Source organism: Leopardus geoffroyi, chromosome D1 (genome assembly GCF_018350155.1).
Source record: "Leopardus geoffroyi isolate Oge1 chromosome D1, O.geoffroyi_Oge1_pat1.0, whole genome shotgun sequence".
Classification (NCBI taxonomy): Eukaryota; Metazoa; Chordata; class Mammalia; order Carnivora; family Felidae; genus Leopardus; species Leopardus geoffroyi.
This window is the reverse complement of record NC_059329.1, coordinates 114804100-114824433: the sequence shown is the minus strand read 5'-3', so window position 1 is coordinate 114824433 and position 20334 is coordinate 114804100. Positions and strand designations below refer to the sequence as shown.

General features: G+C 66.9%; 1 protein-coding gene across 1 annotated transcript in view; it reads left to right on the top strand.

Moving 5' to 3' along the window:
- Positions 1 to 19132, top strand: part of MUC5B (mucin 5B, oligomeric mucus/gel-forming) — a 30981-nt gene extending 11849 nt beyond the window's left edge. Inside the window, exons 23-50 of the mRNA XM_045486376.1 lie at positions 504 to 623; positions 1363 to 1542; positions 1975 to 2214; positions 2992 to 3148; positions 3676 to 3804; positions 3907 to 4051; positions 4132 to 4175; positions 4258 to 4455; positions 4662 to 5196; positions 5506 to 11276; positions 11446 to 11627; positions 11891 to 12062; positions 12904 to 13160; positions 13401 to 13587; positions 13671 to 13878; positions 13959 to 14134; positions 14202 to 14271; positions 14469 to 14569; positions 14864 to 14895; positions 15165 to 15345; positions 15629 to 15733; positions 15838 to 15875; positions 16401 to 16517; positions 16672 to 16758; positions 16878 to 17000; positions 17252 to 17297; positions 17488 to 17596; positions 17980 to 19132. Coding sequence (XP_045342332.1) covers positions 504 to 623; positions 1363 to 1542; positions 1975 to 2214; positions 2992 to 3148; positions 3676 to 3804; positions 3907 to 4051; positions 4132 to 4175; positions 4258 to 4455; positions 4662 to 5196; positions 5506 to 11276; positions 11446 to 11627; positions 11891 to 12062; positions 12904 to 13160; positions 13401 to 13587; positions 13671 to 13878; positions 13959 to 14134; positions 14202 to 14271; positions 14469 to 14569; positions 14864 to 14895; positions 15165 to 15345; positions 15629 to 15733; positions 15838 to 15875; positions 16401 to 16517; positions 16672 to 16758; positions 16878 to 17000; positions 17252 to 17297; positions 17488 to 17596; positions 17980 to 18184 — 9915 coding nt within the window. The 3' untranslated portion in view covers positions 18185 to 19132. The remainder of the gene's footprint in view (positions 1 to 503; positions 624 to 1362; positions 1543 to 1974; positions 2215 to 2991; positions 3149 to 3675; positions 3805 to 3906; positions 4052 to 4131; positions 4176 to 4257; positions 4456 to 4661; positions 5197 to 5505; positions 11277 to 11445; positions 11628 to 11890; positions 12063 to 12903; positions 13161 to 13400; positions 13588 to 13670; positions 13879 to 13958; positions 14135 to 14201; positions 14272 to 14468; positions 14570 to 14863; positions 14896 to 15164; positions 15346 to 15628; positions 15734 to 15837; positions 15876 to 16400; positions 16518 to 16671; positions 16759 to 16877; positions 17001 to 17251; positions 17298 to 17487; positions 17597 to 17979) is intronic.
- Positions 19133 to 20334: the final 1202 nt, after the last annotated feature.

Below are 20334 nucleotides of genomic sequence, written 5' to 3'. Positions count from 1 at the left end.
TCCCGGCCACGCCCCCTCTCGTCCTCGCCCTCGCCCCACCCTCCTCGCCCCTCACCTCACCCTCCTCATCCTCGCCCCGCCCCCCTCGCCCCGTCCCCCTCGCACCGCCCTTTTCGTCCCGGCCACGCCCACCGTCCTCGTCCCACCCTCCTCGTCCTCGCCCCGCCCTCCTCATCCTCGCCCCGCCCTCCTCGCCCCTCACCCCGCCCTCCTCGTCCAGGCCACGCCCCCTCTCGTCCTCTTCGTGCCCGCCCCCCCGCCCCGCCCTCCTCATCCCCGCCCCACCCCTGCTCCCGCCCTCCTACGCCCCCCACACCCTCCTCGTCCCCGTCCCCGCCTCTCGCCCCGTCAACCTCGCCCCACCCCCGCCTCCTCATCCCGGCCCATCGCCCCGTCCTCCTCCCCCCACCTCCCCTCCCGTCCTCTTCGTCCCCGTGCCCCGCCCTCTTCGCCCCGCCCCCTCGCCCGGCCCGCTCCCGCAGCCTGACCCCTCCCTGTCCCAGGACTACTGTGGGGGCAATGGCACCGGCACCACAAACGGGACTTTCCGCGTCGTCACCGAAAACGTCCCCTGTGGGACCACGGGTGTCACCTGCTCTAAGGCCATCAAGCTCTTCCTGGAGGTGAGAGCCCCCAGGAACCTTCTCCCTCCCTCTGCCCTCCAGCTGACGCAACCTGAACAAATGACCACAGCCCGGACCCGAGACCAGAGAAATTCATTCTCTTGGTTGTGACGCCAGGACTCCGCCATGCAGGTGTCCCAGGGCCGAGACCACACCCCCCCCCCCCCCAGCTCCTGGGCTCCACCGCCCCTCCCCCACCTGTCTGCCCCTCTCTTCTCCCACACGGACACCTGTGGTTGGACTGAGGCTCGCCCTAAGTCCCAGATGAGCTCATCCGTCGCTGACACCTGCAAAGACCCTCCTTCCAAATAAGGTCACATTCACGGGTTTCAGGGGTCAGGATGTGGACACACCTTTTTGGGGGCCTGCGTTCAGCCCACCACATCAGGGTGCCCAGTTCCAGCAGAGGGAGGTCAGAGTTCACCGGGCAGAGAGGCGCACTGCTGGCGGGGGACGTCTCCCCCACAGGGTGGTAAGAGCATGAGCAGGGTCGCCTCACTCAGAGGCCAGCGAGTTGGGGTGGCCAGTCCTGCAGACTCCCTCTGGGACCCGTGCACCCCCGCTTACCGTGGCCCTGGCTTTCTGTGCGGCCTCCCAGCCCCGTCGGCTTGGCCTCTCGCCTGGTGTTTGCTGACAGTCAGGAGCCCACCTGCCCTGTGCCGAGGGCCCCTGAGTACCTGTGGCCCCCGGGCTGGCCCCTCCGTCCCAGCTGCCACCACCTCTGTGTGCCCCTCTGCAGAACTATGAGCTGATCCTGCGTGAGGGCACCCACAGGGTGGTGCAGAGGGGGCCGGGCGGAGACCTGCCGTACAAGGTCCGGTACACGGGCGTCTACCTGACTGTCGAGACCCGCAGCGGCATGGTGGTGTCCTGGGACCGAAAGACCAGCGTGCTCATCCGACTACAGCAGGGCTACAAGGTGAGAGTGGGCGGGCTGGGGACCCCCTCTGGCAGGGACAGATCTGGCCCAGAAGGGACCGTCTGGCCGCTGACAATCCACGGAGGGCTGGGGCCCGCCCACTCACAATGCCAACTTCTGAAAAGGCAGGTGTTGAGACCCAAGGGACCGACTGACAGAGTCCTGGTTAGAAAGCCATTCTCTGCTCTCTGGTCCCCCCACGCCCACCGGGCCTGCTTGCCCACCTGCCCACCTGTTCATCTGGCTGCCCACCTGCCCGCTTGCCATAGGACCCACTGTGCACCCCACCCGCCTGCAGGTTCCCTGGGCACTCCCTGGGGACACCAGGCGTCAGGCAGTCACCCCTGGGCTATGCGCCGCTCCCTCGGGCTGCCCCCTGCAGCCCCAACACCCATGCTGCCTGCCCCCCCCCCCACCCCCCTCCGCGTGCAGGGCCGGGTCTGCGGGCTGTGCGGGAACTTTGACGACAACGCCGTCAATGACTTCACCACGCGGAGCCAGTCCGTGGCGGGCAACGCCCTGGAGTTTGGCAACAGCTGGAAATTCTCCCCGTCCTGCGCCGACGCCCCGGCCCCCAGGGACGCCTGCGCCGCCAACCCGCACCGCAAGTCCTGGGCCCAGAAGCAGTGCAGTGTCCTCAACAGCGCCACCTTCGCCGCCTGCCATTCTCAGGTGGGCTGTGCGAAGTGGGCGCTCTGGCCTCGGGGGCTGGAGGGTCGGGCTGCCTCCCTCCCTCCTGGTCAGGGCTGGGTCTGGCCTGGGCCTCTGAGCTCGGTCTTGATGTGGGTGCACACCAGGTGGGAGGTCCAAACGGTGTGCCCCAAGCCCTGCCCAGGGATCCCGACCCAGAGCATCCCACAGCTTTCCTTGACCCCTCAGGCCCATTCCCCTAGAAGCGGGGTTGTGAGCCATACAGACCCCCAGTGTCACCTCCCTGTCCTACCCACATGCCCTGGCCTGCCGGGCTTCACCAGTACTGAGGACTGGAGTCGGCCTTGGAGACTCTTCCCCAAAGTCCTTCCTGTGACTTTAATGAGAACTCGAGTTCTCGTCACTCACGAGCACGGTCTCACGATCCAGGACGTGACGCGCAGGCCGCTTAGGAGGAAACGGTCTGGTGGCAGACGTGTCTTGGGTTCACTCTGGGCTCTGCTGCTCAAGGGAGGAGTGTGGTTGGGGGCCCGCCCCCTCACCCCGAGGAGACAGGCAGGGTCACGACACAGCTACGGGGAGGGCTGTCTATGGTGAAGTGTGATGTGAGCAGAGGGGAGGGGTGAGGGGCACAGAGGGGCAGGCTGGCCGGGGCGCGGGTGAAGGTGCCCAGGTGGGTGGGAGTCACGGGTCTCAGACCGCGGATGTGGGAAGCCAAGATCAGATGGTCCCTCTGCTGGGGTAGGGCTGGCGGTCCCCTGACTGCCTGTTGAGCAGACCTACCACCCTCTGCCCCAGGTCGACTCCACCAAGTATTACGAGGCCTGCGTGGGCGACACGTGTGCCTGTGACTCCGGGGGCGACTGTGAGTGTCTCTGCACGGCCGTGGCCGCCTACGCCCAGGCCTGCCGCGACGTGGGCGTGTGCGTGTCCTGGCGGACCCCGGACATCTGCCGTGAGTTCACGGGATGTGTCGTCGGGGCAGGGCGGGCCCCCACCCCAGGGAGCGACACACTGTGCGGTTAAGGCTGGTCGCCCGCGGAGGGGGGCGGCGGGTGTCGGAAAGGAACGTGAAATGGGGAGGGGTGTCACCGATGGACAGACGGGAGAATGTTCCGGAACGCAGAGGGGTCAGTAGAGCCTTGCTCCCCCACCCCGCCCGCTTAGAACCTGGCCGGAGGGGAGCGTAGTGGGCAGCCGCTCCGGCCGGAGTCCCCCACCCTGACAGGCGGCACCCCCGAGGAGCCAGGGGACCCGCGGCCGCGCCCGGTCACGGGCATTTGGGGCCCACACCCCCCGAGGCCCCATGCGGGAGGCACAGGGGAGGGACGGGGCTTGGTCGAAGGTCGGGGTGCAGGGGGAGCCCGGCCGGCCGCCGGGTGGCCCTGGAGGCCGTCGTTGCCAGGGCGGCGCCCCGCCTGGGGCCGCTGGCGGCTCGCTCTGGCCGGAGCCGGCCCGCTGAGTCGGCCCCCTCCCCTGCAGCCTTGTTCTGCGACTACTACAACCGCGAGGGCCAGTGCGAGTGGCACTACCAGCCGTGTGGCGCGCCCTGCATGAGGACCTGCCGGAACCCGGGCGGCCGCTGCCTGACCGACCTGCCGGGCCTGGAAGGTGAGGGCAGGGTCGTGCGTGGGTGGCGGGCTGGCCGCCCCGGAGCAGCAGCCACCACCTGGCCACGAGGGTGAGTCTCCTGCCCGCCCTGCCTCTGCCCAGGCTGCTACCCAAAGTGCCCGCCCAGCAAGCCGTTCTTCAACGAGGACCAGATGAAGTGCGTGGCCCAGTGCGGCTGCTACGACGAGGACGGGAACTACCACGACGTGGGCGCGAGGGTCCCCACGGCAGAGAACTGCCAGAGCTGGTGAGTGGGCGGGGGAGCCGGGGCGGGGGGCTGCCGGCCCCGTGGGGCTGGCCCTCAGCTCTCTCCTCTCCCCTCCCTAGTGAATGCACGGCCGGCGGCCTCCAGTGCACGCACAGCCTCGAAGGTAAGGGTGAGGGGTGCCACGCGGGGCTAGGGACCGGGGGCTGGGGTCTCCAAGTCAGCCCCGTGCCTGCCCTGTCTGCCAGCCTGCACCTGCACCTACGAGGGCAGGACCTACCACTTCGAGGACGTCATCTACAACACAACCGACGGGCTCGGTGCCTGTTTGATCGCCATCTGTGGAAACAATGGGACCATCATTCGGAGGGCTGTGGAATGTCCCGGAACCCCGTCCACGACACCCTTCACCTTCACCACCACCGTGACACCCCTCTCCACAACAGGTAAGCCCGGAGGACACCCTGCTGGTCCTGCCTCCCTCTCCCAAACCCCGGAGTCTGGGCAACAGTCTGGGTGGTGAGGGAACACCCAAGTGGCAGGTCAGTGCAGGCGTCCTGGGCGTGAGGGACGGCCTGGGTCACCTCTCCTCCTGGGCATGGCTGGCGGGCGTGCAGAGGAGGCTGACGAGGTTCCTGCCTCCCACCCACAGGCTCAGTCCCCACCTCCTCCACCGTGTGTGTGCGAGAAGTGTGCTATTGGTCCGGCTGGCATGACAGCAGCCATCCAGAGCCTGGCCTGGCAGGTGGAGACTTTGAGACGTTTGTGAACCTGAGGCAGAGGGGCCATGAGGTCTGCCCAGCCCCAGTGGCCATTGAGTGCCGGGCACAGAAATTCCCCCACATCCCGCTGCAGCTCCTGGGCCAGAAAGTGGAGTGTGACGTGGCCCGGGGGCTGACTTGCCTCAACGGTGAGCAGAGCCACCAGCTATGCTATAACTATGAGCTGCAAGTCCTCTGCTGTGACCACGTGCCCTGTGGCACCTCCCCTGGTGCCACCACCCAGCAGCCACCGGTCACCTCCCTGTCTGGCCCCACTGTCCAGTCCACGGCGGCCCCCACCGTCCAGTCCACGGGGGCCCCCACCCTCCAGTCCACGGGGGCCCCCACCCTCCAGTCCACGGGGGCCCCCAGCGTCCAGTCCACGGGGGCCCCCACCCTCCAGTCCACGGGGGCCCCCACCGTCCAGTCCACGGGGGCCCCCACCCTCCAGTCCACGGGGGCCCCCACCGTCCAGTCCACGGGGGCCCCCACCCTCCAGTCCACGGGGGCCCCCACCGTCCAGTCCACGGGGGCCCCCAGCGTCCAGTCCACGGGGGCCCCCACCGTCCAGTCCACGGGGGCCCCCACCGTCCAGTCCACGGGGGCCCCCACCCTCCAGTCCACGGGGGCCCCCACCCTCCAGTCCACGGGGGCCCCCACCCTCCAGTCCACGGGGGCCCCCACCCTCCAGTCCACGGGGGCCACAACCACGACAGGGACCCGGACACTAAGCAGCTCCTCGGCCTCGGCCACCACCGCCTGTCAGCCCCGGTGTCGGTGGACAGAGTGGTTCGATGAGGACTACCCCAAGTCCGAGGAGGCCGGGGGGGACGTTGAGTCGTATGACAAGATCAGGAGGGCGGGAGGGGCCGTGTGCGAGCAGCCGCAGGACATCGAGTGCCAGGCCGAGATCTTCCCCGGCAGGAGCCCCGCGGAGCTGGGCCAGCACGTGCACTGCGACCCCAGCTTCGGCCTGGTGTGCAGGAACGAGGAGCAGGCGGGCCTGTTCAAGATGTGCTACAACTACAGGATTCGTGTGCTCTGCTGCAGCCGCGACCACTGCACAGGGCCCACCGCCACCGCCGCCACCACCACCGGGCCGTGGACTCGGACGACCTCGCAGGGGACCCCGTGGCTCCCCTCGACGGGACCCACCCTGGCGTCAGGGACGACGCCAACCCACGTGGCTCCCACCGTCACAAGAGCAGCGGGCGCGACCGGCACCGGCACCATCAGCCCACCGTCCACAGAGACGACCACGCCAACGACAAAGACGTGGCCGGGAACCCCGGGAACCGGGCCCACCACCGGCCAGGGCACGACGGGCTGTCAGCCCCAGTGCGAGTGGACAGACTGGTTTGACGTGGACTTCCCGACCTCAGGGGTGGAGGGCGGGGACATGGAGACCTTCGACAACATCAGGGCCGCCGGGGGCAAGCTGTGCCGGGAGCCCAAGGACATACAGTGCCGGGCAGAGAGCTACCCCGAGGTCAGCATCGACCAGATCGGGCAGGTGATCAGCTGCAGCCTGCAGACAGGGCTGGTCTGTAGGAACACGGACCAGAAGGGCCAGTTCAACATGTGCTTCAACTATAACGTCCGGGCGCTCTGCTGCCAGCCCTCCCCCCACTGCCCCACCTCCGCGGCCCCCAGCACCAGCGGCACTGCCCCTGGGGCTGTGACGTCACCGGGACCAGGGGCCTCCACCAGAGCAGTAACCCGGTCCCAGGCCTCTTCCCCCAGGAACACCCCGATGGTCACTGTCCCCACCTCCCAGACAGGTCCCTCCTCCCCCTGGACCACCCAGACCCTTCCTCCTTGGTCTGGGACCACCCAGATCCTTCCTTCTTCCCCCAGGACCACAGAGACCCCTCCTTCTTCTGGGACCACCTGGAGGGCCACTGTCCCCACCTCTCAGACAGGTCCTTCCTCCCCCAGGACCACCCAGGCCCCTCCTTCTTCTGGGACCACCTGGAGGGCCACTGTCCCCACCTCCCAGCCAGGTCCCTCCTCCCTCCAGACCACCCAGAGACTCTCTGTGGCCACCGGCCAGACGCTTCCTCCCTCTGCCAGGATCACAGAGAGGGTCTCCAGCCCCAGCCCCTCCTCCTCTCCGGGCATCCCCACGACGACCAGCAAGCCCACCTCAGCCCACACAACCACCACGGTCCCTGTGGTGACCTCCAGTGGGCGGACCACCCCCTGGTCCCGGCCCAGCAGGCCCACCTCCAGGACCACACCGCTCTCCACAGCCCCACGGCCCGGCTCCACCAGGCACACGCCGGCCCCCTCATCCTCCCCACCGGCCCCCTCATCCTCCCCGGGCTGCAGGCCACGGTGCGCGTGGACAGACTGGTTCGACGAGGACTACCCCATACCGGGCCCCGACGGCGGGGACTTCGAGACCTTCGCGGTCTGGCGCTTGGCCGGGCACGTCTTCTGTGACCGGCCCCGGGACATCGAGTGCCGATCAGAGAAGGTGCCCGACGCGCCCCTGGAGGAGGTGGGGCAGGTGGTCCAGTGCAACGTGAGCTTTGGGCTGGTGTGCCGCAACCGCGAGCAGCCGGGGCCCCTGCCCTACTGCCACAACTTCCACGCGCGACTGCTCTGCTGTGAGGACTACAGCCACTGCGCCACCACCGCGGCCCCCTCCCTGTCCCCGGAGACCTCCCGTACCTCGGCGATGCCCACCACCACGCCCACCACCGTCTCCCGCTCCCCGCCCAGCACCCGGGTCAGTGCGTCCCCGACGTGGCACACCGAGACCTCGTCCGGCCTCCCCGGCACCGTGCCCAGCACCGCCGGGGCCACCTCCAGCACCAGGACCTCCCCACCGCCCCCCACGACCGAGGCCACCAGCTCCCCGCTGAGCACCGCCCCGGGCTCCTCCACAGTCGCCTCCACGGCCACGTCACCAGCAGTCGGGTCCACGGCCTGCGAGCCTCGCTGTGCCTGGACAGATTGGCTAGACGAGAGCTATCCGGTGCCAGGGGCCTCTGGCGGGGACTTTGAGACGTATGCCAACATCCGGGCGGCCGGCAAAGCCATCTGCAAGCGGCCCCTGGGCCTGGAGTGTCGGGCCGAGCTGCTGCCCGACGTGCCCCTGCAGGAGCTGGGCCAGGTGGTGCAGTGCAGGCTGGACGAGGGTCTGGTGTGCCACAATCGTGACCAGGTCGGCCGGTTCAAGATGTGCCTCAACTACCGCATCCGCGTGCTCTGCTGTGACGACTACGGCCACTGTCCCAGCACCCTGGCCACCACGACGATGACCCCCCGGGCCACCAGCCCGGGTCCGACCCCCACACTGGCGGCCAGTACCACCGTCTGGTCCCCAACGACCCCCAGTCCTACAGCGCCCGGCACGGGCCACACCGCGGCCACCTCCCCGTGCCAGCCCGCCTGCCGCTGGACGGGCTGGCTGGACAGTGACCAGCCCCTGCCCGGCCGCTTCGGGGGCGACATTGAGACCTACTACCACATCCAGGACACGGGCGGCCAGCTCTGCGCGGATCCCGAGGCCATCGAGTGCCAGGCCGTGCTCTTCCCGGACGTGCCCTTGGAGCGGCTGGGCCAGGTGCTGCGATGTGACGTCAACTACGGACTCATCTGCAGGAACAACCGGCAGAGAGGAGGCCAGACTTGCCTCAACTACCACATCCGCGTGCTCTGCTGTGACGACTACAGCCACTGTGCCAGCTCTGCGGTCCCTCAGCCCACCAGCAGCAGCAGCAGCACAGGACAAAGGTCATCGCAGGTTCCTGGGCCGCAGACGACGGCCACGCACCCCTCCTCCCCGGCCACCACCCGGAGGGTCACTGTCCCCACCACCCAGACCGTTCCTCCTTCCTCTGGGACCACCCAGACCCTTCCTTCTTCTCCTGGGACCACCCAGACCCTTTTTACTTCCCCTGGGACCACCCAGACCCTTTTTACCTCCCCTGGGACCACCCAGACCTCTGCTCCTTTCTCTGGGACCACCCAGACCCCTCCTCCTTCCTCTGGGACCACCCAAACCCCTCCTCCTTCCTCTGGGACCACCCAGACCCTTCCTTCTTCTTCTGGGACCACCCAGACCCTTTTTACTTCCCCTGGGACCACCCAGACCCTTCCTTCTTCCTCTGGGACCACCCAGACCCCTGCTCCTTTCTCTGGGACCACCCAGACACTTCCTTCTTCCCCTGGGACCACCCAGACCCTTTTTACCTCCCCTGGGACCACCCAGACCCTTCCTTCTTCCTCTGGGACCACCCAGACCCCTGCTCCTTTCTCTGGGACCACCCAGACACTTCCTTCTTCCCCTGGGACCACCCAGACCCTTTTTACCTCCCCTGGGACCACCCAGACCCTTCCTTCTTCCTCTGGGACCACCCAGACCCTTTTTACCTCCCCTGGGACCACCCAGACCCTTCCTTCTTCCTCTGGGACCATCCAGACCCTTTTTACCTCCCCTGGGACCACCCAGACCCTTCCTTCTTCCTCTGGGACCACCCAGACCCTTCCTCCTTCCCCTGGGACCACCCAGACCCTTTTTACCTCCCCTGGGACCACCCAGACCGTTCCTCCTTCCTCTGTGACCACCCAGACCCTTCCTTCTTCCCCTGGGACCATCCAGACCCTTTTTACCTCCCCTGGGACCACCCAGACCCTTCCTTCTTCCCCTGGGACCACCCAGACCCTTTTTACCTCCCCTGGGACCACCCAGACCCTTCCTTCTTCCCCTGGGACCACCCAGCCCCTTTTTACCTCCCCTGGGACCACCCAGACCCTTCCTTCTTCCCCTAGGACCACCCAAACCCTTTTTACCTCCCCTGGGACCACCCAGACCCTTCCTTCTTCCCCTGGGACCACCCAGACCCTTTTTACCTCCCCTGGGACCACCGAGACCCTTCCTTCTTCCTCTGGGACCACCCAGACCCTTCCTTCTTCCCCTGGAACCACCCAGACCCTTCCTTCTTCCTCTGGGACCACCCAGACCCCTGCTCCTTTCTCTGGGACCACCCAGACCCTTCCTTCTTCCCCTGGGACCACCCAGACCTTTTTTACCTCCCCTGGGACCATCCAGACCGTTCCTCCTTCCTCTGTGACCACCCAGACCCTTCCTTCTTTCCCTGGGACCACCCAGACCCTTTTTACCTCCCCTGGGACCACCCAGAGCCTTTTTGTTTCCTCTGGGACCACCCAGATCCTTCCTTCCTCCCAAAGGACCACCCAGAGGGTCTCTGTCCCCACCTCCCAGCCAGGTCCCTCCTCCCCTCGGACCACCCAGACCCTTTCTCCTTCTTCTGGGACGACCCAGATCCTTCCTTCTTCCCCCAGGACCACCCAGGCCCCTCCTTCTTCTGGGACCACCTGGAGGGTCACTGTCCCCACCTCTCAGACAGGTCCTTCCTCCCCCTGGACCACTCAGACCCTTTCCCCTTCTGCTGGGACCACCTGGAGGGTCACTGTCCCCACCTCCCAGCCAGGTCCCTCCTCCCCCCAGACCACCCAGAGACTCTCTGTGGCCACCGGCCAGACGCTTCCTCCCTCTGCCAGGATCACAGAGAGGGTCTCCAGCCCCAGCCCCTCCTCCTCTCCGGGCATCCCCACAACGACCAGCAAGCCCACCTCAGCCCACTCACCCACCACGGTCCCTGTGGTGACCTCCAGTGGGCGGACCACCCCCTGGTCCCGGCCCAGCAGGCCCACCTCCAGGACCACACCGCTCTCCACAGCCCCACGGCCCGGCTCCACCAGGCACACGCCGGCCCCCTCATCCTCCCCACCGGCCCCCTCATCCTCCCCGGGCTGCAGGCCACGGTGCGCGTGGACAGACTGGTTCGACGAGGACTACCCCATACCGGGCCCCGACGGCGGGGACTTCGAGACCTTCGCGGTCTGGCGCTTGGCCGGGCACGTCTTCTGTGACCGGCCCCGGGACATCGAGTGCCGATCAGAGAAGGTGCCCGACGCGCCCCTGGAGGAGGTGGGGCAGGTGGTCCAGTGCAACGTGAGCTTTGGGCTGGTGTGCCGCAACCGCGAGCAGCCGGGGCCCCTGCCCTACTGCCACAACTTCCACGCGCGACTGCTCTGCTGTGAGGACTACAGCCACTGCGCCACCACCCCCGCCACCACCCCGGCGCCCTCCCTGTCCCCGGAGACCTCCCGTACCTCGGCGATGCCCACCACCACGCCCACCACCGTCTCCCGCTCCCCGCCCAGCACCCGGGTCAGTGCGTCCCCGACGTGGCACACCGAGACCTCGTCCGGCCTCCCCGGCACCGTGCCCAGCACCGCCGGGGCCACCTCCAGCACCAGGACCTCCCCACCGCCCCCCACGACCGAGGCCACCAGCTCCCCGCTGAGCACCGCCCCGGGCTCCTCCCCGGCTGCCTCCACGTCCCTGCCTGTCATCGTGTGGACCTCGTCCACTTCCGTGGTCACCACCCCGAGGCCCCCAGCATCCAGCAGCACACACTTCACCACCGGCTGCCTCTGCCGGGCATACGGGCAGCTCTTCTCTCCCGGTGAGTGAGGAAGCCCCTGGTTCCTTCCAACTGTCCACCCAGGGCACTCAGACCCTGGGTCTCTGGGGCCCCTCCGTGTGCCTCCTGCGACTCAGGTGGTGCCGCCCAAGCCCCACCTTCTCCTGAGCGAAACTTGGCGTGATCCCCTTGGTGATTTTCTCCTCTACAGGGGACGTGGTCTACAACAAGACGGACGGTGCGGGCTGCCACTTCTCTGCCATCTGCAACCAGCGCTGTGACATCGACCGCTTCCAGAGCACCTGCCCCACCTCCTCGCCCCCAGCCTCCTCGGCCCCGCTGTCCCCCTCCTCCGCAGCTCCTCCCTGCGACCTCCTTGTCCCTCCCCGACAGGTGCGCTTCCTGCCTGTGCTTCCTTTTTTGGCCGTGTGCCTGGGGTTGGGCAACCAACTGGGGGCTGAGCCCTGCCCTGCTTGGGGCTGTGGGTGGCCCCCGCTCACCCCTCCACGGGTAGTGCCGGAGGAAGGCGCCAAGGATTGGGGCTGGCCCGGGACACAGGGCCCGCCCTGGGCGACGAGGGACCTGAGGCTGTGGCAGGGCCACGTGGCAGGTCTCGTGGCCCCCAGCCGGTGAGCACCGTACCCGCTGTGTCCCAGGTGAACGAGTCCTGGACCCTGCCGGACTGCACGGTGGCCCGGTGTGAAGGCAACAACCGCATGGTGCTTCTGGAGCGGAAGTCAGCGGCCAGCGTGAGCTGCGTGAATGGGCGTCGGCCAGTCAGAGTGTGGCAGGGGAGCGAGCCGTGTGACTTCCGTTTTGAGTGCGAGTGTAAGCTGGGTGGGGCCGGGGGGTGTGCAGGGAGCCCCCCACATGGAAGGGGCTCCTGAACGGGGGGTGGGTGTGCACACGGGAGCAGCAGCCGCGCCGTCGTCCCCGGGGTTTCTGGGCGTCTTTCATGGAGCTGCCGTCTGGGAGCACTTCCGGCCTGGGCCCTGGACGCCTGGACGGCACGTTCCGGGAGAAGTGAGGACCGCACCCTGGGTCACACCACCAGGAATGCCTGAGGCTGCAGGGAGGGCCCTCCCTGCCTTGTCAGCTTTGGGGTCTCCAGGCATCCCTAGGCTTGTGGCCACGGGCCTCCAGCCGTGGCTCGGCCTTCCTGTGGCCACTCCTTTCTTTACAAGGACACTTACCACTGGGCTAGAGCGACCCTGGTAATCCGGGATGGCATCCTCTAGATCCTTAACGTAATTACTGACATGAAGACCCTTTCCCCAAATAAGGGTCCGTTCTCAGGCTCTGGGGACATGTCCTTATCCTTCAGGGCCACCATCCAGCCTACTCGCCCATTTTATAAAAAAGGCAGCCGAGGGGCGCCTGGGGGGCTCCGTCGGTTGAGCGTCCGACTTCGGCTCAGGTCACGATCTCGCGGTTTTTGAGTTCGAGCCCCGCGTCGGGCTCTGTGCTGAACATCTCAGAGCCTGGAGCCTGCTTCGGATTCTGTGTCTCCCCCCCCTCTCTGCCCCTCCCCTGCTCAGGTTCTGTCTGTCAATAATAAATAAACATTAAAAAAAAAAAAATTTAAAGAAGAGGCAGCCAAGGCCCAGGGCAGTTGAGGGGCTCCCCCAGGTGGCACTTTTGGGGTGAGGGGACTGCCCATGTCCCGCAGGCTTGTGCAGCGGCTGGGGTAACTCTCACTACAACACCTTTGACGGCACCTCCTACTCCTTCGTGGACAACTGCACCCACGTGCTCATGCGGGAGATCCGCCCGCGCCACGGGAACCTCAGCATCTACATGCACAACTACTACTGTGGGGCCACCTCAGCCACTGCCCAGTGTCCCCGCGCCCTCAGCACCCGCTATAAGTCCACGGAGGTCGTCCTCACCACCAGCACCGGCGCCAACAGGCAGGAGGAGCCCCTGGTGAGTGGCCCTGCCCTGCATCACCGGGGAAGGCCTGCAGGCCTGGAGGTCAGCCCCCGGAGGGGCCTCTGGAAGGGCAAAGGGCGTGCCATGACGCCCCGGGGGCCCGAACGCAGCCAGCTGGGACTCCCCCGAGGACTTGGGGCCCCAGCACCCGGGAGGGAGAGCCTCCAAGGCAGGCCCTGCCGCCCCTCCACCCGCTCATGGATCCCCCACCCCCACCCCCTGATATGTCCTCAGATATTGTTTGACCGAAAGCAAGTGAGCCCGGGCTTTGCAAAGAACGGCGTGAGCGTGTCCGTGACAGGCACCACCACGATGGGCATCGACATCCCTGCCCTTGATGTCAGCATCAGCTTCGACGGGCACGTCTTCCAGGTCCGGCTGCCCTACACCCACTTCAGCCACAACACGGAGGGCCAGTGCGGTGAGTGGGGGCCACAGCCGCCTCAGCGCAGGCGGGGGGCGGGGCAAGGGCAAGACCGTGACCCTGCCGCCCCACCTCCCCAGGCACCTGCACCAACAGCCAGACAGACGACTGCCGCCAGCCAGACGGCACCACCGCCCCCACCTGCCAAGACATGGCCCATACCTGGCTGGTCCAAGAGGGCAGCAGGGAGGACTGCGGGGCACCCACCCCCCAGCCCCCGGTACCGCCCGCCGTGCCCACCTCCTCCCCATGCCCCCCGGCACCTGTCTGCGAGCTGTTGCTGAGCCCGTGAGTCTCTCCTCTGGGTTTGGTGGTCCTGGGACAGCGACCTGCTCTCTGCCCTGGCCTCTGACCGCCCCTGTCCACAGGGTCTTCGCAGAGTGCCACGGCCTCATCCCGCCGGGCCCGTTCTTCAGCTCCTGCGTCAGCGATGGCTGCCAAGCCGACCGCCAGGCGCCCTGCAAGAGCCTGGAGGCCTACGCAGCACTCTGCCGTGCCCAGGGCGTGTGCAGCAGCTGGCGCAACGCCACCGGCGGGCTGTGCAGTGAGTCGGGGCGGCCCCTGGGGGCTCTGGCCTCCTTGGCCCACCTGACACCTGTCTCTGTCCCCAGACTTCACCTGTCCGTCCGGCAAGGTGTACCAGCCGTGTGGCCCCGCACAGCCCGCATCCTGCGACTCCAGGTAAAGCCTGCCTGCGAGGTCCGGGGGCACCAAAGGGCCTGGGGGCTCCCTTCCCCCACCCCGATCTCTGAGCCTTCGCTCCCGAGTGGCCCCGGGCAGCTGGCCAACCCCAGCAGCCCGCCCCGCCCTCGGCCCTCGCCCCTAGGATGGCACTCATGTGGATCGAGGGTCCTAGGAATGCCCTCCTGTCCTTGCAGGCGCCAGAGCGAGGTGGGCAAGGGGCTGGCGGAAGGCTGCTTCTGCCCGGATGGACACACCCTCTTCAACACGCACACAAACGTCTGCGTGCGCGAGTGCGGTAAGCACCCGCCGCGGCTGCCCTGACCTGAGCTACAGGGCTGCAGGGGGAGCTCTGGGGTGGGAAGACGCCAGTCCAGGACCGTCCCTCCTGGGTGCTCACTCCACAGAGGGCGCAGTATGGCCGTGACACCGAGTTCCCCAGGGAATTGTGTCCCCAGCGGGAAGAAGAGGCCTCTGCTGGGGGTGGGGGCAGCCAGGCCCGCAAAGACATGTCCCAGGGCCTGCGGTCTCTGCCCACTGGGTCTGGAACCCAGCACCCCCAGTGATCTTCCCCTTCCTTCTCCCCTTGCAGGCTGTGTGGGACCAGACGGGTTTCCCAAATCTGTGAGTATTCTGCCCCCCAGCTACCTGCCCCCTCGCCTGAGCAACGGGAGGGAAAGCCCCATCTCAGGGCACCCTGCTCTGCCCGGGCAGCCCTGTGGGGGGCTGGCGTGGGGTGCCCCGGTGTGCGACACATCCCTGTCACCCGGGCTGCTGCAGAGACAGCAGCTTGAGCGGGAGGCCCAAGGCTGGCATGACCACACTGAGGGCTGCAGCCCAAGGGCCAGGGCACCGTCTGGGAGTCTCCAGGGACCCTGACTGGTCTCTTCCAGCCCGGGGAGCGGTGGCTCAGCAACTGCCAGGACTGCGTGTGTCACGAGGGCTCCCTGTCGGTGCGGTGCACGCCCGTGCTGTGCGAAGCCCAGGACCGGCCCCTGCAGTGCAGCCGGGCGGGCCTGGTGACTGTGACCAGGCCTGTGGCTGACAAGCCGTGCTGCCTGGAGACGCTGTGCGGTGAGCCCCGTTCCCCCATTGGCCACAGGGCGAGGAGGGCCGAGGAGGGCGCCAGCTGGTGGACCCGTGGGTGGGCCTCTTGGTGCTTCATCTTTCTACCTAAAATGAGGCTGGTGGCTTCTGGTGTGGCTGGGTACAGCGAGGGGATCCAGCAGGAACCCAGAAGATTCAACCCCCGGGGAAAAAATATGACTGTTGCAAGAAACTCCCCTAGAGTGAGCTGGCACAGCCGGAAAAGGGGAGCTGCAGGGGTGCCCCTGACAGCGCCCCGACTCTCCCACAGTCTGCAACACGACCACCTGCCCCCAGAGCCCACCCAAATGTGTGCCGGGAGAGGAGCTGGTGGCCACCCAGGAGGAGGGCGACTGCTGCCCCACCTTCAGCTGCCGTGAGCTGCGCTGGGGAATTCTCTGGGGTGGGGCTCGGGCGGCGGAGGGTGAGCACTTTCCCCCTAACACCTGGGCAGGTGCTCAGCCCTCCCTTTCCTTCCAGGACCTAAGCTGTGCACCTACAATGGCACCGCCTATGGGGTAAGGGCTCTGCTGAGCCAGGGGGCAGTGGGTGGGGGGCCCTGGGCTCCGCGCCTCGGCTAGGGGACCTCCACCCCTCGTCTGGACAGGCCCAGCCCTGCCTGCAGCCCTCCTGCTTGAGAGCAGATAAGCATGGGGCTCTGGGTCCTGTAGAGCCTAGTGGAGACATGAAGGAGGGGGACACAGGGGCGGCACTGTCTGCCGAGGGCCTGGGAGGGCCACGGGCTGAATGCCTGCCTCTGAGAGCTTAGGTTCAGGGTCTCCCAGGAGCCTCCTCACAGCAAGAGGGCTGGGGTAGGACCAGGCCCTCCCAGCCCCCTCCAGCCTGCCTGCCTTCCCCGCCTCTGCCCCGGTCTATGCTCAGCCAGGGGGTACATGCAGAATTCTATTTGAAGAACAAAGAAACCGCTTTCTGTAGGCCCTCCCTTCCTGCCGCCCAGCCAGCAGCAAGGAAGGGTCTTGGCCCCAGTCCTGTGCCCCCACCAGTGCCCTCAATGTTGCCTCCCCTCACCCCAACCACTGTAGATCGGTGCAACCTTCCCAGCGGTCACTCCCTGCCACACATGCACCTGCCTGTCCGTGGACACCCAGCACCCAACGGTGCAGTGTAAGGAGGACAACTGCAGCACGACCTGCCCCCAGGTACACCCTCCTGGGCAGACGCCGGTAGTGCCTGCCTGGTGGCAACCCTGGGCAGGTTGCTAAGGAGGTCGCTGGGCCCTTAGGGTATGGATGGGGTTCAGGAGGGCTGGGGAGGGGGGCTGGGGGTGAGGATGTAACCATCCCTGTCCCTCAGGGCTTCCAGTACCAGAAGGTGGAGGGACAGTGCTGTGGGGAGTGCGTGCAGACAGCGTGTCTCACGCCGGACGGCCGGCTGGTGCAGGTAAGAGGGGGTTCGGTCTCCGCCCCCCCCGCCAGGGGAGACTTCCCGTCAGCCCTTCTCAGCCCACCGGATAATTCATTCCCCTGTGGGCCTCCACCCTCCCCACCGCATTTCTGCAGCCCAGCGAGACCTGGGTCAGCAGCCTCGTGGACAACTGCACGGAGTACCGCTGCGACGCCAAGAACGGGCTCCACGTGCTCACCCCGAGGCCGCGGCCCTGCCCGGACCCGTCCAGCTGCAAGGTGTGTGTCCCGGGGCCGCCCGCGTCCGGGAGATCCCTCCCAAGGGCCCCGCCCACGCCCGTCCCCGGAGGCCACGCCCCACCAGGGCCACGCCCACCCGGTTCCCCACGCCCCACCTAGGAGGCCACGCCCCACCCCTGGGAAGCCCGCCCACGCTCGGCCCCAGAGGCCCCGCCCGCGCTCCTACTCCTGGGAGTTCCTGCCCAGCCCCCAGCCCCCCTCCTCCCGCTCTGTCTCCCCCACCCCTGCAGGGCATCCTCAGGAAAACTGGCTGCTGCTACTCCTGTGAGGAAGTGGGTAAGCTGAGGCCCGCCTACCTGCCCCCACCCTCCAGCCCCTCCCAGTCTCTATGCACTGATTTCTGCCCCAAGCTGCCTCTAGCCCCAGGACCCCACCCCGAGCGCGGGGCTCCCGAGGGTGGGAGGAGCGGCCCAGGTCAGGGGAGAGCCCTTCTCGCACCTCCACCGCCCTTCCTCCCTCCGCCCAGACTCCTGCCAAGTCCGGGTCAACAGGACGGTCCTGAGACACCAGGGCTGCGCCACCCAGGCCCCGGTCAACGTCACCTTCTGCGAGGGCTCGTGCCCAGGAGTGTCCAAGTGAGCGAGGCCGGCGCCCCTCCCAAGGGCCCCCTCCCCGCCCCAGACCGCCCTGGCGTCTGCCAGGTGGAGCAAGTAGGCGGGGAGAGCAGAAGGAGGGATGTGACGTTGGCTCAAGACCCTGGGGGGAGGGTCTTGTCCTGATCAGCTAGTTTGATGAGCTGGTTCCAAGAAGGGAGGGGGCCTGACCAGAGAAGGTCAGAGCTCGGTGACCCTGAGCGCTGTCCCAGGTCAGGTCAGAGAAGCCCCCAGTGCTCCCAGGACAAGCTCAGGGCTGCCCGTGAGTGGGCGGGAGCCATCGTCTCCAGGCCCCAGGGAAAGCAAGAGCTGGGTGGCTGGGGCTGGACGAGGCGGGTCCTGAGGGTGGCCACTCCAATCTGCAGGTTCTCCATGGAGGCCCAGGCCATGCAGCGTCAGTGCACCTGCTGCCAGGAGACAAGGCTTCACGAGGAGGTGGTGACCATGCAGTGTCCCGATGGGACAGCGGTCCAGCACACCTACACCCACGTGGACGAGTGCCGCTGTGCTCCGTCCTGCGTTCCTGCTCCCGAGGCTCCCGAGGACAGCACCCCCATCTTCTCGGTCTAGGGGTCCACCACTGGCTGTTGCCATTCTGACCCCATCCCACAAGCTCCCTCCCTCCCCTCCGGAGCCAGAACACTCACTACCCGACCGCGGATAGCCGGGCCAGCCTGCTGCAGGAGTCCGAGCACACCCTCCACCCGTGCCCTCGCAACGCCTGCGCCCTGGAGGTGATGGTGCCATGACGGCCTGCCTGAGGGGGGCTCCAGGAGGGGGCCTTGCCCTCGGAGCCCCTTCAGCACGTCTTGGCCACCTGCCTGGCCATCAGGGCCGACCCCTCATTTGAGACACAAGCACCTGCTCCGTCCGGACTCGCCCCCTTCTTGGTGTCAGAGGTGTGCCCCATAGCCAAGTGCGCATCAGCTGCCATGCTGCTCCCCGCACTGTGGGCCTGCCCCCCGCTGCTCCTCAAAGCCCCGGGGAACAGATTCCTGCTGGCCACCTCCTGCAGCAGAATTCAGGCTGAGGCCCGTCCAGGCAAGGCCAGGCCGGCAGCCTCCAGGGAGCGGTGCCAGGCAGGCCCATGTCTGGACCCAGGCGTGGGGTTACCATGGCCGACAGGAGGGCCCCGGGCAGGGGTGGGGGGCGTCGGAGCTCCCTCTGCTCACTCCACCCCGATCTTGCAAATAAACGCTGAGCATCGTGTACATGTCTTGGCCCTGGAGTCTTTTCCGCCAACTGAGTGCCCCCCTCCGTGTGTCTGTGGGCCAGGCAGGGCCCCTCAGGCTGTATAGCACCCCCAGGGCTCGTGCCGGACCCGCTGGGAGGGACAGGTGGGTGAGGGGCAAGGAGGCCCCTCGGGGTCAGTCTTGGGCTGTGGGGAATTGGCTGGGGCCAGGCGTGAGTCATCATTTCAAACACACGGGATTTATAAGGAGACTGTTTCACTGGTGTCGGAAGACTGGAAAACCCGCTGGCAGCATGGACGCAGCCCAGGGCCGTGTCAGCGCAGGCAGTAGCTGCCTCGTGGGCTGGGTGCACACGGAAGAGGGGTGCTCTGTGCTGCCCAGACCCCAAGGCAGCCGCTGGTTGCTGCAGGGCCTGGGCCCCGGCCCGGGTCTCACGCGGTGTGTTTTCTTCAAGGCACCTGTCCCACCTCGACTTGCTCCACGAGGGCCCTTCTTTTCTCATCTCACCAGGGAGGCCGGGGCAGGGGGCAGGGATCTCTGCCTTCTTTTCTGCCGCTCTACCCAGAGAGCCCCACGTGCACGTGGCGGGTGTGGGAAGGATGGGGGAGCAGGTGGGGGCGCAGACAGGAGAGGTGCTAACCAGACACAGAAGGCGCCCCGCTTGCCTGGGCCAGAAGGACGAGAAAGACCCCCAAGTGGGCAGAGCTGGTTTCAGGGGGTACTGCCGCCTGGGGAGGCAAAGGACGCTGCTGGTGGGGGCTGAGTGGGAGGGTCTCTCCCCCTCCCTGAGTCACATGACCTGCCTCTGCACTCAGTGTGGCTCCCCTGCCCCCACCCCCACCCCCCACGCCAGGGGAAGGTGGGGCTGGGGGCCCAGGGAGAAGGGCCTGGGCTCTCTTCAGGCCACTGCTGGCCTTTCCTACCAACTCAAGAGGTCCATCCAGGGCAGGTCACCCCGGGCCCTGGCCGGCCGGAGACGGCTCGTGCAGCAAATGAGGCCTGCTGCCCACTCCTGGGACCAACTTCTGAAAGCTTACCCTGAACTTCTGGTCTGATTTCCCGAGTCTGTGTTAACCCCCGTGCAGAACAACAGCATTCCTTAAACGCCTGTCATTCCCACGGTACGCTCTCTTCCTTAAATAGATGTACTTCTCACCTAATTTAAACATGTTCCTCAGGGACCGGGAACATGAGCATCTCTTGCCGTGGACAAGAGCTCGTGTCCACGAAGTGCGGCTCCCGCGGCGTGGCACCCGATGCAGCGTGAGCCATTATTTCTCCCGCTTTACAGGTGGGGAAACTGAGGCACGCAGCAATGGAAACACTCGCTTCAGTAAGGGTGAAAGCCAGGCTCAGTCCAGGAGATCTGACTCCAGAGTCCACACCGTCAGCCACAGGGCTCCACCGTGGCCCTGGAGGAGGTAGCTATAAAAACCGACACGGCGCATAAAGACAAAACACTGTTGCTTAAACTTTAAATATTTTTGAAAAGGGATTTCTGGTTTCCAGATGGAAAAGTGGGCACGT